Genomic DNA, 18,898 nt, shown 5'->3' with positions numbered 1-18,898 from the left:
GGACTGCTCTGAGCCCTCTTCATCCTCACAGCTCACACCTGGGGCTGCTCTGAGCCCTCATCATCCTCACAGCTCACACCTGCCGCTGTTGCCACTCTCCAACAGCATCTCTCCCTCTGCAGCATACAGCCCACTTCTCACAGACACAGATCCAACAGAAATCTGCTACGGGTGTCAGCTTTTCTTAATCCATCTGGTTACACGATTAAAACACATACATGCATTGATGGTCATTGAGAGAAAGCTTTCCCCTGGAGAAAACAGTCCTTTTGCTGGCACACTTTGCTACACCTTCGCAAAAAGCAGAATCAGCACCAGCTCCTAAGACCCCTGCCGAGGAATCCAGCCCTCCTTAGGACACCCAAAGCAGCAGACCTCGAAAAAGGAGGGGAAAAGTCAAGCTTGGAGTGGAAAAAGAGGACAGAAGTACAGCAGCCTTTAAAAATGCCTGCACGGAGCAATAGTGGAAAACAGTCACATTTATTCTTTCCTTGCTTTCTGTGATGACATAAATAGGAAGTAAGAACACGTTAAACAAAAGGCAGAGCTAGGATTTTACAGGTCTTTATTTCGTCAGGCTGCATGACAAACTCCTCTTCCGAGACTGCGAAGCCTTTTGGGGAATGGCAGAGAACGGAAGCAAAAGGTGCCGGGAGCCCTTTCTGTTCCCTTCAGCCCCTGCAGCCCCTCCGGTGCTTTCAGGGCACTTACTTGGTTCGTTCCTAGAGAAAAAGGCTAGGGCATGATTTTCAAAACTACTGCCCATCCCCAGTCAGAGTTTCCTACATTCCTCGGTACAAATGAGTGGATCGAGAGAGGGCTTGTTTTCAAATGAGTTTAACCATAGCTTCCTATTCTTTACCAATAGCTGTGAAAACGAAACACTTGCCAGGTTTTAGTATTCTACACACACCCCTCCCAGGGAATTTTGGGGCAGCTTTGGGTCCCTCTGCGGGACGGCACCCAGCGTGACGCCCCCGCCCCCCACCACCATCTGCCACCCACCCGCTCCCCCACCGCAGTGTGCGTCCCTCTCCTAGGGACCTTGGGGTGCCCCAAATGACATCAGAGCCCCGAGTCTTCAGCCCCTTTTCCTGACCCTCAAAGAAGACACAGAACGAGTCCAACTGCCCTGGACAGCAGCCCAGCACTTTATTCAAGCCCTTTCCAGACAGAAAGGGACAGCTTCACCAAGAAATGAGGGCAGCCCCAGAAGGGTTGAAGCTCCTCCCCAGCCTCGCTGTCACAGGCGAGTGGCAGAAACAGGGAGTGACAGCAGAGAGGACACAGGAAGAAAAGGAAGAATGGGGTGCAGGGTGAAATTGACAAAAAATCCAAACAAAAAACTCCTGGGATGGGTAGCATGACAGAGAGGGAATAAAAAAAAGCAGGGACAGCGAATGGGACATATGGATTCCATGAAGAACAATGGCATGGGGAGCACCACAGAGCCACACAAAAAGGACTATGAGTGAGGCACGGAGGAGGACAGAGAAAAAAACAGAATGCCAAACACACGGCAAGGACAGAGGGACACAAGGGAAACAAAGAGACAAAAAGGGAACCACGGACTGAGAGAGGAAATTACTATGGCACGTGCAGGTGGGGGGAAGATGGGCAAGGGCCAGCACAGGGATGGAGAAAGAGAAGCATGGTCAGCAGGACAGAGGCTTACCAAGAGAAGGGTACAATGAGGGAGGAGGACTGGGCAGCAGGTGCAGACAGGTACAGGCTAAAGGACAGTGAGAAGGACAAAGAAATACATGCATGGTGCAGGACAAAGGAAAAAGGAGAGGAAGAAAGGAGGAGAAGTAAAGGTGTGGGCAGGGAGGGAGACAGAGACAAAAAGTAGAGGAGATGGACTGAGAAATATTTATTAAATAAATGCTTTATAAATGGGTATTTATTTCTTGGAAAAAAAAAACCAAGAATAAGAGAGAGTGAAGCAGTGAAAGGGAATGGGAGGGGGAGCATACAGGACAAGAAAGGAAAACAAAAGACACACTGAACAGAGAGAAGAGGTGGAAAGTTTGATATAAGGCTGAAAGAAAAACAGGAACAAACCCCAGGACTTTTAATCAGAGAGTTTGGCTGATGAATGTGTCAATAAACCATGAACAGAACTGGTTACTGTCACAGCTCAGCCTGGGACTCATTAATTACCATCTGTCTCTTGGTAGGGCCACAAACTCCCTGATGAAACTCAATGAAAGCTAAATGGTTGATGTGCTCCCTCTTTCTTGGGCTCAGTAAGCAGTTTTTGTTATCAGGTTGGACCACACATACACCAACACCAGAGTATGGTTAAATACAGTCTAAACACCAGCAAGTTTACATATTTCCTTCCAAGAGAACTGCAGAAAAGTTATATTCAGTGACACAGACATTTCAAATACTAGGAATGTCTTTCATGAGGGAAAACGATATAAAGAAAGAACTTGCCTCGCTGTAGATCAAAAAGTTCATTTAAACTCTAAACAGTAACCTGAACAAGCAGGCCAACTTGAAATTTGTAGAAGATATGTCCCTTTAAAAAAACGTGAAGGAAAAAACTGGGGGAACAGCTGAAGCGAATGAATTTAAAGGTCAATTATATTTTTTAAAAGTCTCTGCATTTTTATTGGATATAGCAGAACAGCCTGCACAATCACCACTGTGAAAAAGCACAGACAAAACCCCCATGAAATAACAAAAGATACGGGAATTTGAATGTAGCTAGAAAAAATTAACTTTTTAAAAGCTAATCTATTTGAGATAGGCTCTACCTAAAGACATGTCCAAGGAAGAAAACATTTATTGCATCAGACACAGATATATAGAACATTAAACTGGAAAAAAAAAGGTGAATTTTACATTTCAAATGCTCTGCAAGTAACATTAAAAGTTAACATGTCACAAGACATTGTTTCAGCTATCCTCCCCTTCCACAAAAATATTTTTATCTATAAGCCCTAGTAAATACATTCCATGGTCCCTCCATTGAAGGGGGCACCTGTAAATTACTACAGTGTGATAAAGAGAAGCAAATCAAGAAAAATGAGACACTAAAGCTGCTATATGTGGCTGAAGTAGATAATCACCAATAGCTCAGTAACTATTTATTATGCTTACTGATTACCCTGACAGCAGTAGTTCTAATATTGGCAAGTGACCGCTGCCACCTCTACCAATGCAAGCTTGCAAACAAATGAGTAACCTGGACCTTGACCAGGTTTTCTATTGGTCTTGACTGCTTGAGAATAACTGGAGTCCAAATACCACCTGCGACCCTTTTTTGGCTCTCAGGAAGAGGCTAACAGACCTCTATATATTCTGCCAGCTTTCTCTTCGCACAGGCAACAAGAATTCAAGCCTCACAAAGTACATGGTTAAGCAAATTAAGCATTCAGACGGCATAAGTATACTCTAATACTAGTTTAATTCCCAAACCCATGTAAAAATACATTCTAAAATAACCTCTTTAAAGGGGTTCTTCAAAGTTGACAATTATAAATAAACAAGAAACTCCCTGCAGACTCAATCAAGGTTGTCAATTCCCAAGAGGTTCTTAGTCCTCCTTCATGATACATTTGATACAATTAGTACACGGTGGGAATATACTGATACATCACTACATTATTAGAAGTTGTACATGCAGGTTTCTATCCACCTCCCCTTTCACAGACTTGCTAGCAGAGGTCGGTTACTTCCCATAAAATTTCTTATTCAGAAGAAAGATCAGAAGATTGACGTTCACTTTTGCTCTGTCAAACAACTTCATGACAGCAACACCTTCATACTGCAGCTGCAAGAGATCCTGCCAAAGAGAATATCTTAATGAGTGAGGAATCCTCAAGAGCTGACAGAGAATATAAAAGACCCTGTAGTACAGTAGATCTTAAAGAATATTTACAAAAGATGGTTGATATCTTACGGCATAAGATAGAAAAGCGAGAGACTTATTAAAGCGCCACTTTTATTGTGCAAAAAATAGTAATTCTAAGGCATTTAAGATCTTAATTATTTTAAGCCGTGGGTTTAAAAAAAATTACAAAAGAGAGCAGAAATAGAAGGCCATTCTAAGTAAGCCAAATTTCAGATCTAGCCATCTCCAGCCTTGCCATTTGCACAGTAGCCATAAAGTTGCTGTAACATTTAGGTTCCTATGTGCATAATTCTATCATGTACTCATGAGACATTACAACATTCCACATTGTCCCTTTCTGAAAGCTTTAGCTGCCACAGATCTCAGGGAAGCTGCTTACAGCACTTCAATCTATGGCACAGAAAGAAATGGTATCTTGGTCACAATGCATATGATGTTGATTCAATCTCTCAGGTGTTTATGTAGGCACTATTTCTAGTTATACTTTGCTTTGTCAGCAATACACCAGCACTGATTTTATCTCACCGATTAAAGTCTTTCCACAATCCCACTCCTGCAGGTAACACGGTGGGTAGGTGTAGGCATGTGGGTGGATGTGTGTGATGTTGTATCCCTTGTTGCTGTCCTCTGACAACATCTGCTTTATCTGCAAAGCACTGCTACAAAGGCATAGTGGTATAGTCTACCATGTACCTGAGAAGCGAGTGACCTTGGGTAGGCCCATGAACCAACAAGTTCATGACCAGCTCTGATGGATTAGGACCGGAACATACTAGGGGAGTCTTCAAAACAACCAAAAAGTGTGAAGCAGCTGTCCATCCCAGCAGCCAAGCTGGCGTGGACTAACTGCAATGCAAGGTGCTCCTACACGCAATCTGTTTCAAGAGGCCTGAGGCTTCCACAACTAACAAACCTAATGAAGACCAAGATGAACAGGGGGTGGGGGAAGAAAGGTACAGAGACACCAGGTGTGAAAATACTGGCATGAGAAAAAGAACAGGGAACCGTTTGGGAAAAGGTCAGTCACCATGCCTGTTCTGGTGGCCTAAGTAAGGGCTGACACCTAAGGAGGACACCTAAGAACTGGAAACAAACAGGTAAGTATACGGTAGCAGAAAGAATACCAATACAGAATGACACACAAGCCCAGGTGACTGCTGCCACAGACTCCCAGACTGTCTGCTGTAGCAGGAAATTGTTGAAAACACAAGTGTTTGTTTTGAGTGCGTATGCATACACATAATGAAGAACGCAGATCGACATCAGGCTTTCATTAGCAAAGAAACAAAAAGCAGTCTGGATCCCATGTACATGTTGCATCTATTTCACCTGCAACAAACAGGTCATTTTGAGAGCATTTTTCAGACTGTTTAGGCAAAAAACATGTCACTGCTATCTTGATGAAGAGACTGGCAGGGGAACTTACATGGCACTATTAAATAGGACAGTTCTTACCTGATAATGTAACATAAAGGTTTCCATCTGTACACCCATGAATTTTGCTTTAACCTCAAAATCTCCTACTTCTTCTGTTGGACTGATTTCAAAAATCACGTTTTTAAACCTATGAAATGGAGAAATGAAACATCCCAGGGAGGGAATAGATGAGATGAAATGTGAAGATAAATTTCTAAGAATTCTCTTCTTAACTCTTTATTCTATTATCCCCATTTGAAATGAGCCCATACAAGCCAACCAGACTCAATACAACAATGAACGGAAGCCTAACAGATTCTACATCCAGTAAATCACATCTTCATACAAGCATAGCAGGAAACAGGGTAATTTAATTTAGCTTGTACAATCTAAGCAGTCTACTTTAGTGCTGCGCATTCATGCCTCGTTTAGTGCACTGAGTACAAAGTATGACTCAGAGTTGAAAAAATTCTAGTAATAGCCAGCTCCTCTATATTTGACACAAGACATGCCAGCTTCTCAAGGCTAGCAAACTACTGCTGGAGAAACTTAAGCTAGCATAAAGCTGTTTTTTCAACAATGAAAGCTATTACCCATAATAAAAATTCACCCAAGGAGGTACCTTTCCATAACTGTGGGGGTTACAGAGAAGGGGCTGGGAGAAAGAGGATGTCATGTTTAAATCACATTGCACATTTCAAAGAATTGCTTTGCTCCAACCAGAAAAAGAGAACTGAAGAGTGATCACTATGCAAGGTATCTTGGCCCTACGGATGCCAGCCTAGGTCATCAAAGCAACTTTCTCACCTTTAATAACTACGTCTACCAACAACACTAAAATTCCAATAACAAAATTGAAAGATAATGTGAGACAGCCTCAAATAGATCTCACAATTTCTGGTGCTCAACTATCAGCACCTAGACTAGTTCTAGAAAAAGACAAGAATTCAGCATACCTATTTTCCTTTTCCTCCAAAAAGGTTATTCAGCTCTAAAGAGTTTGAAGTAGATACTCACTGGTTACCTTGCAGGTCCTCAATCTCTAAAAGCACTCCCTTCTCATGAAGTCGAGCTGCTGTGTATTTCAGAGAAATCTTTTTACTGTTTTTGCCTTTCATCTCTCGAGGTTTCTTGGAAACTCTGGGGAAAAAAGACAAACCAAACAAATTAGAAGGTCACAAGTAAAGGCATTTTGAGCAGTAAATTTTCAATCCTATTTGAAAGAGGGGATAGAATCAGTACAGCTAATGAACTATAACTAATGATAGATAATGATGTACTTCTACTAGTCAGTTTACCTACAAAGCACTTGTAGCCCAGATCAGATGTTTAATTTTCTACTATTTACCAGTAACATTTAGGCAGGCTAATAATAATAATGCTAGTAATGATAATAATAAACCAAAGCAAACAAAAAACCAACCAAAAAACAAAACCAAAAAAATCCCACCCAAAAGAGAAGCATATGGTACTTCATAAAAAGCAATGCCATCTCTCATTAGGCAAAATGGGGGCTAATGACAACTGACATGGAGAAAGCTGAGACTACTCAAAAACTTGCTTGTATTTTCCTTCTGCAAACAAAAAGGGTTCACATTCTCACATCTGACTGGAGAAGACAGCAACTTCTTCCCCCCACCCGCGAAAATCTGATTTGTCTAGCACTATAGCGGCTGGCTTCATTTGGCATAAAAACGGGGACAATTTGTGATCAAGGGTTTCCTTGTAGGTAACTATGTTATTTTCATTCTTTGCTCCTAAGAAGGATGATAGGACAGACTGACTGAGCAGCAAGTGCCCATATCAACAACAAGCTTCGTACCACTGGACTCTCTGTACCTCTCTTCTCCCAAAGGGACCAAAAAGTCGTTCAGGATTGTCTTTTTGATACCGTTCATGGCGAGGACCTCACCCTGTATTTTCTTACTACTGCTGAGACCCTTTTGCTAAAATTACTGCTGTGAGAAAGAGCTTGGACAAGGAGCTTAGAGCAGATAGCATTACGGTTCTTCTTGGCAACACATGCTTTTTTGTAAGAAGCACCTCTAGGGCCACGGAACCACCCATGGCAGGTCATCAGGTTCAAGACCATCTAAGGAACCTGAAGGTGTGGAAGTCCACGGACCCTGATGAGATGTGTCTGATGAGATGGGTCCTCAGGGAACCGGTGGAGGAAGTGGCTAAGCCACTATCCATCATATATGATAAAATGTGGCAGTCCAGTGAAACTCCTACCAATTGGAGAAGGAAAATAAGGAAGACGGAATCTGTCTCACCTCTGTGAGATCAGTGACTGGCAAGGTCATCCTGGAAACTATGCTAAGATGCATTGAAAACAAGGAGGTAATTGTTGACAGCCAAAATACCTTCACTCAGGTGCCTGGACAATTTAGTGATCTGCTACAACGGGGTTAATACACAATTTGTGGATGAGGTTTCTGACTTCTTCTGCATTTCTGACTGACAATAATAATCTACCTGTATTTGTGGAAAAGCATTCAACAACGTTCCACCCAACATCCTTGTTTCTAAACTGAAGAAACATGGATTTGATAGATGGACCGCTTGATGGATAAGGATCAACCGGATGGTTGTGCTCAAAGAATTGCAGTCAACAGCTTCCCTGTTAGGGTGGTGAGGCCCCAGGACAAGTTGCCCTGGGAAGCTGTGGCTACACCATCCTAGAACTGTTCCAGCCCAGGCTGGATGGGGCTTGGAGCAAGCTTGTTTAGTGTAAGGTGTCCCTGCCCATGGGAAGGCGGTGGGAAGCAGATGATCTGTAAAGGTCCCCTCAAAACCAAACCATTCTATAGTTCTACAGTTCCAAGATACTTACTTGCCCTTGCTGGCCAAGTTATCCAAGCAGGTCTTTATGTAACTTTTGTAATAATCTACTTGTTCTCCATAAAAAGTAGCTTTGGAGTTCAAGGCACTGTATGTCTGCTGTAGTTTCACTAGCTCCGCCTTTCTTCTCTGACGGTATCTACGCTGATTTCTGATATCCTACAGCATAGAGAAAGACAGGCAGAGATTTAACAGTCATTTGAGCTCTCCAGGTGCTCAGTCCCAGAGCCACTGAGTATTTGAAACACACATTTTGATTTTGCTTAGTCTTGCTTCATGCAAGGTTTGAGCACTCATTTGCACCTGCCCCAGTTTAAGTGTCACAGCTTTTTCTCTGTGACGACTATTTGTGGAACTAACCAACTCTACAAGTTGCACCTTCTGTGGCTTTCTCAAACTTCAGTTCTGTTCCAGCTGCAATGACTAGACTGGACACTGAAAGCCCATGATATAAAAGCAGCAATTTTGCTAGCACTGGAAAGTATCTTACAAATCGAGTGCTACATCCACAGCAGCACGCAGACTTCATAATTTTTCTTTGTTAGTCAGCCTGTAAACATCACTTGCCTTAATATCTCAACAAGAAAACACTACATTCATTGACTGCTACTTTTTGTAACACATATTATCTACAGTACAATTAATTCTTATCGGATTCTTAAAGATGATTATTTAGTTGGTTTGGTTGTAGCAATATACAACAGTACTGGATCTCTTTTCTAAGCTTTTCATAGCCATAGTTTTTTTATCGTTTAGGGATTCTTTAACAGGCACATTTAAATCAAATCAAAATAACAATTACGATGTCCTAGAGTTATGCACAAAACATCTTTGTGTGAATAAGCTTGTAGAGGCACTACTTGAATGAGTGAAATGGAGCAGAAAAACACATCACACATCAGAACCTCCCTTCCAAGATATTAAGTTTTTTCTTAAAGTACCTGAGAACCTGGCAACACAGTCATTTGACAGAATAGAAGCGTAGTATAAAAATAAAGTACTTCCCACATGCCAGCTGGTGGAAATGCTGCAACAAAAGGTATGATTTTTCTCTATAAATTAGCTACTAATAATCCTTTTCCATCTGAAAACTCATGCCAGTTTCACAGACCTGCAAACTGGGAAAACTCCACTATGATTACTAGGAAACCACCAAATGATATGGGTATACCTTCGCAATGTCATTGATTAGTTCCTGGTATTTATTTTTGGCATTCACTGGCCCCAGTTCTGTCAACTTCTTCAGTCCTGCCTTGATTTTTTCTTTTTTTGCTTGGAGATTCAAGTTGCCATCTTCCTTTACAGAGACAGATTTTTTTATCTTATCAGGAGTTTTAGCATCACGAATGGCCCGTTTCTGCATAGCTCTATGATGCTCTGCTTCCTAGAAGAAAACAAAAACCTGCAAGTTCATAAGCAGATCAATTGCAATGAGACAAAAAGAAGCAGAAACAGATCATCTGATCTCTGGCATAACACAGGATAAAGAGTTTTGCGTGGTGATTCCCATACTGACTCGAATAAAGACATTTTGATGAACACATTCTACACGTGGGAACCAGAAGCCTACCTATCATCTAAAGTGGTCTTCTACATAAACAATTTCTAGCAACTGCTGCAGGAGAAAGATTCACATGTACAATTTACTTCCACTGTACACCCTCCTGATTATCGTAACACCCTGCTCCAGCACCGGTGGAGACAGCTTCACTGCAATACCTAAACGGATATACCACATATATCTAGATAGATGATGACTTCCAAGTCTAAAACCAGCACAAAGAGCATCATACTTGCTCTGAGGTAGCTGAAGTTTCCAGAATTTCAGTCAGCGTCTCCCCTGGCTGGAAGCGGATTACATCAACAATTAAACGTTTTGTGCTGCAAAGACATCAAGGAGAATAGGAGAAAAAATTTTAAACAGAAAGATCTTTAATATTTTTCTCTTCTGCAACAATGTCAATGTTACTGATTTATTTGAAGTCAGATTATTACTGGATGAGCACTTAGGTAGTCATGAGCTAAATCAGACCAGAACCCTGAGAAGCACTTTAGTTTTTGGACAGTGCATTACTGGAAACCGGTTTCTCGAAAGGTTCCTCTCTGTAATATGCACAATTTGCCCCCCAAAACTCCTTCAAACAGCAAGGCAGCTACCCCATATATTAGAAGGTAACTGCAGTACTGCCACATGGACCACAGAAACTGCATTCAAGGTGAAAGATAAAAGCAGGTAGCAGCCTCAGCCCACCTGTGCAACCAGAAAAGCTCTATAATAATACCCATCCATAAGCATGTTTCGGTGATCTATAAGAGGTATCAAAAAACTCTGAAGATTATTTTCTTATGTAGATGGGCGACAAGGTAGATCTCAACTCCAGCCTGGCGATAGACAGGACTATTTCCTTGATTTGAGCTGAGATTTGTTGGTGTCTACTCTGAAGCACTTCTGTCTTTAAGCCACACAATGAAACCAAATAGTATCTCTGCAGGCCAGCTGGAATTATTTTTGGAATCACACAAAGTGCATCACATAATCACCTTCCTCATCATCCACAACTTAAATGACTACCAGTGCAGCTGGTAAATCCTTACTTTTGAAATCAATGTCACCGTTGTCTAGTGGGTAGGAAAATACTGATGTACCTTTTTAAGAAGTCTGGTCAAAGCTATTTTTGAAGACAAAATCTTCTTGTGGGAGATCACTTGTCTGTGAGGCCAAGTACATGCTGACCAAAGATTTTTAAATTGAACTATCTAGCAACTGAGCAGGAATGCATCAGAGGAGGTAAACATGCATTTGAATTTCAGGTCACTGCTCTGTACATCTCAGCAACAGGAATTTGCTTAAAACTAGCCAAGAGTCACTGTCAGTTAAAAGTTTTCCAGAATAAAGATTCTGGCAATAATAAAATCCCTGACAGCCCACTGCTCTCTTTCCATTAGGGTAATAAGACCTATGCTTCTCAAAAAGGCTATTAGTCTTCATCAATTAAAAGTCATGCCACAGCATGGAAAAGGGCATGGTTACAATCTCAGTGTATCTGGAGTAACAGTCCCCCCCACATTTCCTTAACTTATGCCTCAGTTCTCTCATTTTCACATGCTGATTAACCAGTAAAGTTCCAGTTGCTTCTTCTTTTGAGTAACATACCAAGTAGTTACCCCCTACTTACTTTAACAGAATTGTCCTTGCATCCATCTCTGCATTCTCATCACCAGGAACGTCAAATTTATTAGTGAGTGTGAGAGAAACCTCAGTCTTTGCTAGCATTTCCCTGTTGGGGTCATTAACATTGCCAGAACCTTCCCCTGCCAAGCAGAGAGAGTTTATAGATTAAATCACATTCTTTACCTTCATGACTGTTAAGACTTTGTAATTCTTCCCTATGTAACACACAGAGAAAAACTAGACTGTTTCCTATACTGTCAAAAGGACACTTCAAAACCTAAGCCAACTTTTAAAGACATCATCTTGAATATATTACAGACTTTTTCATAACAAATCTGAGAGAATGCACTGGCCAGAAAAGCACCAAAAAATCACCACTTTGCATGCCTTAAAGATTTGCATATATTTGACACTGTATCTCAGTTTCTCATTGAGAAGAGTGGCTGAATTGCCAAAAGTACTTTAGAAACAAAAATATGATACCTGTCCATGTCCTCATCAAAATGCATGTTCCACGCTAAGAGCAAAGCACTTATTAGCAACTGAGCTTGTCATCATCTCTTGAACAAAGTAAGCTATCCCATAAAAAAGAAATTTTCTTGCTCTAATTGCATATGAACTTTCACCAGAACAATTTAAAGGGCTGCAGAAAGATCTGACATATTAGCCACAGTGAAACAATGCACACAGGAGAAATTAAGTAGGGAACAATGGCAAGTTCCAGCTACACCCATGGTCTATGCTTGTTCAGATAACGCTTCTTACAGTTCTTTGCCAGCACTTGGAAGAAAATGTGCTTGCAATCACTCTTTTAAAAGGTTCCAACCTTTCTCATCAAGCAACTTCAAGGTAAGTGCTGTTAGAGCATCCTCTCCAAAAACTGTGCCTCGTTTGTCTCCCTCCCCTCTGCTAGACTAGAAACTTTGAATAACTGCAACATAGAAACCAATGAAGGAAAAAAACTTGTGCATCTTTCCAGTGTGTGTTATATCCTGAAGCAGTAAACTGTGTCTCAGGTTTCCAGAACAGTTTCACAGATTCGTAGTGTTAATTCCTTCTTCCCCCAATCACAAGAGGATAAAATTCTATTTTCCTTCTGGAAAATAACTCTAAAGGAAGGGAAAAATGTTACCTGTCAGCATGCCAAAGACTCTTAAAGGAACACATGCTATTTAATACACTTATTACTGCACTCTGAAAGGAACACCTACAGATCTCCAGTAAGGAGGACAGATCTTTGCAAACAAGCTGGAACAGGGACACAAGCACAGAGAAATATCTCCATTGTAATGGAACAAAGACAATATGTCAATATTCATCTGTCTTCCAGAAACTGCTGGAGTGGGATGAGGTGAGATGGGTGGGGAGAAGAGAAAGAATCCCGGTTTTTTTCAGGGCAGTAAATTATGCAGAGAAAATATACTGCAATGAATCTGCAGCTGCTTTTTAGAGCACGTCCTCCTGAAGGACGTGTGATGATTTCTTACTGTTTCTTTACTGCACTTTAAGTCATTTCAGGTAATATCACATATTACTTTAGCAGAACAAACTAGACCACCTATTAAGGACTCAATTGTAGGAACCTCTCCAAGATCATCCAGCAGCTCGTGAATTGGATCATTGTGCTCAGGAGCAATTGCATCTTGATGGTCTAAGAGCAACTAGATGAATAGGAAAAAAAAAAGTTTTAACAACACATCCTTTTCTAGACAGTAGAATTTCATTACTTTAGCCTGGTATTTTTAGAAAAAAAATCACTGAAGTCCAAAGCAGCAATGTCAATATTCAGAGCTGCGTCAATATCACATACTCAAATGCTTTCCAAAGAAACTTAGTGAAGCCATACCTAAATTACTAGATTCTATAAATCAACAAGCTCTCACAAACTACAATTGTGACAACTTTCAGCTTTGTATTTGGTACCTTTGCGTTTCAGACAGAAGCAGCATTTTCTTCACAAACACTGCTTATAAGGAGCAACTGTGACTAAGGTATACTTACAGTGTGTGTATTGATGATTTCACCAATAGAAATATAAATTACTGGTTTAGTGAGAGTCACCAAGTCTGAATATTCATCAATATTAAATTTATCCTGCAATTCGGGAACCTCACAGGCAGCCTGAAAAAAACGTCTTCAGAACAAAGAAGGAGAGAACACTCAGTATGACTCTGAGAGTCAAGTGAAAAGTCAAGAGTATTACCTCCCCATGACAATTTCAAGCACAGACTCTCCTCTTCAAACTATGGTACACTATGGCACACTATGGCATACTGCAGTTTGCAGCTTTAGCTTAACACATCAGAAGCCATCTAGTAAATTCAATCATTGATACTGGCCATGTTGACATTTTCTCATTTTCAGAATTGACAGAACTGGCTTCAGTGACCTTGTTCTCCTGCCCCCACTACGTTATTGTCCTTTGCCCCCAACTACCTCTGGTTACCCTTTTTCCAAAACACAGGAGATATGACAGTTCTTGAACAAAAGCTTATTTCAACTACATGAATAGCTAAATAACAACCTGCTTTATTCCTGATCACCACTAGATTTTCATGTGGAACCAGGATTCACACAGGACAGAAGAACATATGTCTGTTCTGGTTGTCCACGTCCAAAGTACTGTAATAAGTATGTGCAAAAGCAACCTTTATTCCGGACACCTGAAACTCCTGACTTTGCAATCACAAACTTTGCAATGAACATACAATGCATTGCTCATAAATTCCAGATACACATTTTATCTGCCATTGTCACTGATGCTTGTGGCAGTCTGGAGTGAAATCTCTTTTATTTTAAACAGACTGCATATTTGACAGAGACAGAATTTTCTATATTCTAAATTTACCGTTTTCCCTTTTTACTTGCAACGTTACCCTCTGACAAACTTCCCAGCTTAATTAGCTACGGTCTCCTACCTGAATTTCTGGTATGAATGCAATAGGTATTCATTAATGATGCTTAGATGAGCATTGTCTCCCATGAACATCTTATTGGATGCAGCATGCTGTAACATCTTTGCAATGGAACCGAGGTTCCTGCGCTGATCTGTCGTCAGCTGACCTCCAGCTGAAAGGTCAATGATGTCAAATGCATCTGGTGCAACAATGGCAGGATTCATGTAGCGATAGTAGAGCAAGTTGCCAACAATCTGGAAAAGAGAGAAAAAATGTAACAAAAACCAGTACAGGACACAACCAAATTTTATTGAAACTACTCTGTGTTTCAATAAATTATTTCATTGCAAGCTTCTTTCCAACACAAAGGTTCTGCTGTATAGAAGAACATACCATCCCAAAAGATCTAGAGTGTTAAAAAAAACCAAAACAGTATCATAAAGATGCAATAGGGCGGTCAACACAGAGGAAAGCCTGAGCACTATCAGTCACAGGACAATACAGCAGCAGGTATTCCTATGCGTAAAGATTTAGAACTCCAACTTAAAAATATGTATGGATAGGAGATACTACAAGTTACCAATGAACTACTGATATGAGCATGAGACAGTCTGCCAGAAGAATTAAATGCAACTAAGTAGCCTAACAGACGGCAGAATGACCATGGTATAGAGGAATCCGATAATCAAGTTTCAGTATGGAATAAAACAAAAGCCAATTTTTAAAGAAGCATAAAGCATTGGCTGCCATCTCTGACAAAGCAAAAATAGGGAGGAAGAATGGCACAACAGGAAGTTAAATTGAGGAAATTATTTTCCATTTCTTGTCCAAAGCCCTTCTCTCTTTCAGAATAAAAGCCGCCTTCTATAAGCCATCAATGTATTCAGGCACAGACCCCTAGTTAGTGAGAAACCATTTAATCCAGAAGTAAGAAAATCAGAAGTACAGAAAACAAATGGCATTGGATGCTTCAAAAATCCAATTTACCTAGTCAAATGTGAGCAGCAGTATTGCAAATAGAGATTATCACATTATCCACATGCTCACAACATTCCTCTACCCTGTACTGGATATTTTGCCAAAAGTAATTCTAGCAATGAAAGGTATTAACCAACCATGCTGATTTAAAGCCACATACTCTCACCACATGCTCATCTGCAGAAGGCCAGGTCAATGAATCTTGGCTTCACCTGCTTTTCACATGACTAAAATGCATGGAAGAAACTGGGGTCTGAACAAACAGTTGAAAACACTGAGAAAAAAACCTAGCGATTGCTAAGTCCCAGAAATTAATAACCAGTTTCAGTAAGGCCATGCTTGGACAAGTGTTTTATGCAAGCCTCTACTGTACTCTCACAAGTAATGCCATGGGATGCTAACAGTCTGCTGACCAGTAACAGTCTAACTACTGCCAGTAGTTAGAAAAAAAGAAAAAACATCCATAAAAGAAATTGAATTAATGACATTTGAACTTGTGGGGCAAAAAGAACAGTATATTATATGGGTATCTTTGGTTGCTAAACAAAATCTACAGGTAGGTATTGCACGCAACTGCAGTTTTGACTTTCATGTGGACAGTTACATTGTTTCCATGAGGATTAACAAAACCTGCAGTTTTCCACCTAAATTTACAGATGGAAGAAATTAATTCACCTGCATAGAAAGAACCGATGTCTCAGAATGGGAAAGCACAGAACTAGAAGAGAGAAGAAAACAGCATTCAGATTGGTAATTATTTTGTAATGAAGCAGAGGCAGAGAAGCTTAAAGAAACTTTTTCAAGTATTCTAATAACCGAAGTATATTGTATTAAAAAGTAAAGCATTCATAGTCATAAATTCAGAATTTACCAGAAGCCACAAAACCAAAGAAATTTCTATGAAAACCCCAACACTGTAGTCATCTAAGAGCACCTAATATTAGGATCCTTTTAGTTCTCCAAACCAACTGAAATGCAAAATGCAAAACTGACAAGACAACACAGGAAGCAATTATACATATTGCTGCCAAAATATCCCAGTGTGTTATAGACGGGGCATTAGGAATATCTGAATTTGGCATACAGACTTTTTAACTTGTCTCTTTAAGGAAGGAGCAGCAGGCAGTGATCACACTAGTTAACCCAAGGTTTACTTTCTGGGAGCAACAGCAAAACCCAGGTCAAGAAACCTAAAGGTCCAAATGCCCAAGATACTAAAAGCAAAACAGAAGCATCGGGATACTGCCTTCTAAACAATGTATTACATGTCAAGCGATGTATGAAGCTAACATCAATAGCCTGATGTGAAATATTTTCTATCTGTAGAGGTAAATGAATAAGTTTACATGTGCTCCTCTCCACACATACACCAAACAAGAGAGAAGAGTGAGATGTGCCTGCCACAGCCAATTCAGCTGACAATTATTTACAAAGGTGTATAGATCCTCACCTTCAGAAGCTCATCCTCACCAGCATCAGGAAACTTCTCATGCAGGGAGTCTTTTAGGACCTTGGCAATGAAACGCATTCCATACCTGAGAGAAAAGAAAAGGTCAAATAAGACTGCTGCTGCCAAGCATGAAGACACCAACAGCTTCTCAGGGATAACACTGGTGCATCAGACTCACGGGATTTTGTCCACTGAACTAATAATGGCAGACAGGAACTTGTCTGTCACTGTCCTCATGTTTCTGATTGAGGCATCCAGGCGCATCCTCACCTCTTCATGACTTAGGGCTTGCTCAGGTGTAACATCATATGGCAGTTTGCTATTTGAAAAAGTCAGACATAAAAAGGAGAGTATTACTCAGGCTAGTCCACTTCAAGAACGTACAGCTTATATTCACGTTGCTGCCAAAAACTATGCACTGCCTTTAATTAACCTACTTGGCACCGTCAGAACCAAAATTCTTTTGCTTTTACTTCTTTTACTTTCCCTTGCACTGGCCACCGAGAGAAAGACCCAGCTAACTCAGAATTGAATCTTTTTTACAGCATGCACACTAGGCAAAAAAAGCACCATCCTTAACATATACTGGTACTTCAGACTGCGAACTGGTGAAAATGAAAGCTATGCATTTGAGTATTAAGATGATGAAAACTTAAAACAAGCAGAAGCTAGAGCAGCATCCATAAAATCAATATAATGTGCTGCTGAAGGAATAGTTATCCTTTTTTTAATCAGCTGAAACTATTGCATAGTATTCCAGTGAACACAGACAGATGAAGCTGGTAATTCATAAAGGTGTACCCTAAATCTCATGTACAGAGAAGAATCTGAACACACATCTTCACTTCCATTTTTAACACATCCAGATTTTTGCATAAAGTGTGCAAAGGTATATGACTGCTTTAGATATGGAGGAAGTCATTCATCTGTATGGCTTTTGCATTTTCTTTTTTTTCTTTTAAGTACGTTAAAAAACACCAATAACACAATAGAATCCTCAAGTTCTAGCAAATCACAACCACTGAAGAAAAAGAAACCAGAATGACACAAATCATGTAACTCAATACAACTGTCATCAGCGGCTGGTATTAATCAGAAAGATGTTAGGACCATGGAGAATTAAATACAATGTGATGCTTTCTGCCAGCAAGAGCGGCTTTGTGTGCTTGTGAACAGTACCTGTTTGCACAGGCCACACGTGACATGAACAGGGACTGACATGGAAGCAATTGCCAAATACATTTTCTTACAATACATTCTTTTAGGTTAGAGGGCATCTCATAGCTAACTATCAAGTTAGCACAGGAAAATACCAAAATACCATTTCTTCTTCCATCACTTAATGACATTCCTGTTCAATACTCTCACCACCATAACCAGAGTAAGAACTTCAAAACTCTCAGATGAAAACTGTCTTGGTGAGACAATCAGTTGGACAGATACATGCAGTGGAGCCAAGGATGGTTCTGAATGACTAACTGAGCAATGCAAAGCAGCTAAGCAATGTTTAGAAAAATACAGTATTAACAGGTCCCATACCTGGCCTCTCCAGTTTGAGATTCCATCTGGTTAACCCAAGACTTGTAAATATCCACAGGATCAGTTTTGATATTAAGTGACTTGTCATCAATGATTTCCTTCACAACTGGTGCAAGGATCTGCCTCAGGGCATTCTGACCACGGGCACCACGATTGAAACTTACCACCATTTTAATAACAGTAGGATTCCCAGTCACAATTTCATGTATCTGGTCTACTTTTGATCTGAAGAAGAAAGAATCTATATGAAATTTGAGGTATGCAAAACTCTGTCTCTGTCTACGCTTCCCTGGACTACTGTTCCAAGCATGACTTTGGGGGGTGGGGCAGGGGGGGAGACACACAAGTTTTTTAGAAGTTGTTATTTGTTTCAGGGCATATATCATCTTCATGCTTAAAAAGCATTCCCAGAAACGCTTGAGGGTAGCTCCTCAAAAAGTTCATTGCATATTTTTCCTCACAGCAAGTTGTGCCACTCTCCATTGTAAAGTCATGTAACTCAAACTCATACGTGAAGTCATGTAACACAAAGCCCCTAAGGCCTAACCAATCCAACAAAACATGTCTGAGGACAGCCACAGTTTCTAACACTGACAGGGAACAGATATGCCAAACAACAGAGATTTCAGACTCCTCGTTAGATTTTGGAAATGCAGGCAGCTTAGATTTAGCTCGCTTCCTGGCTCCTAAAGACTGAGTTTGCAGTTTGTTGGACATATTTATAATCAGACACTGGA

General features: G+C 40.5%; 1 protein-coding gene across 1 annotated transcript in view; it reads right to left on the bottom strand.

Moving 5' to 3' along the window:
* Positions 1–2,590: 2,590 nt before the first annotated feature.
* The window catches only part of IQGAP1 (IQ motif containing GTPase activating protein 1), a 52,300-nt gene continuing 35,992 nt past the window's right edge, over positions 2,591–18,898 (bottom strand). Inside the window, exons 26-38 of the mRNA XM_021541844.3 lie at positions 18,162–18,386; positions 16,801–16,941; positions 16,623–16,707; positions 14,216–14,448; positions 13,299–13,431; positions 12,856–12,958; positions 11,302–11,437; positions 9,919–10,006; positions 9,297–9,509; positions 8,118–8,284; positions 6,299–6,421; positions 5,321–5,429; positions 2,591–3,796 (exon numbers count right to left, since the gene is read on the bottom strand). Of these exons, the coding sequence (XP_021397519.1) occupies positions 3,683–3,796; positions 5,321–5,429; positions 6,299–6,421; positions 8,118–8,284; positions 9,297–9,509; positions 9,919–10,006; positions 11,302–11,437; positions 12,856–12,958; positions 13,299–13,431; positions 14,216–14,448; positions 16,623–16,707; positions 16,801–16,941; positions 18,162–18,386 (1,870 nt within the window). The 3' untranslated portion in view covers positions 2,591–3,682. The remainder of the gene's footprint in view (positions 3,797–5,320; positions 5,430–6,298; positions 6,422–8,117; positions 8,285–9,296; positions 9,510–9,918; positions 10,007–11,301; positions 11,438–12,855; positions 12,959–13,298; positions 13,432–14,215; positions 14,449–16,622; positions 16,708–16,800; positions 16,942–18,161; positions 18,387–18,898) is intronic.

Source organism: Lonchura striata, chromosome 11 (assembly GCF_046129695.1).
Source record: "Lonchura striata isolate bLonStr1 chromosome 11, bLonStr1.mat, whole genome shotgun sequence".
NCBI lineage: Eukaryota > Metazoa > Chordata > Aves > Passeriformes > Estrildidae > Lonchura > Lonchura striata.
The sequence above is the reverse complement of the archived record's forward strand: the minus strand, read 5'-3'. Positions and strand labels throughout refer to the sequence as shown.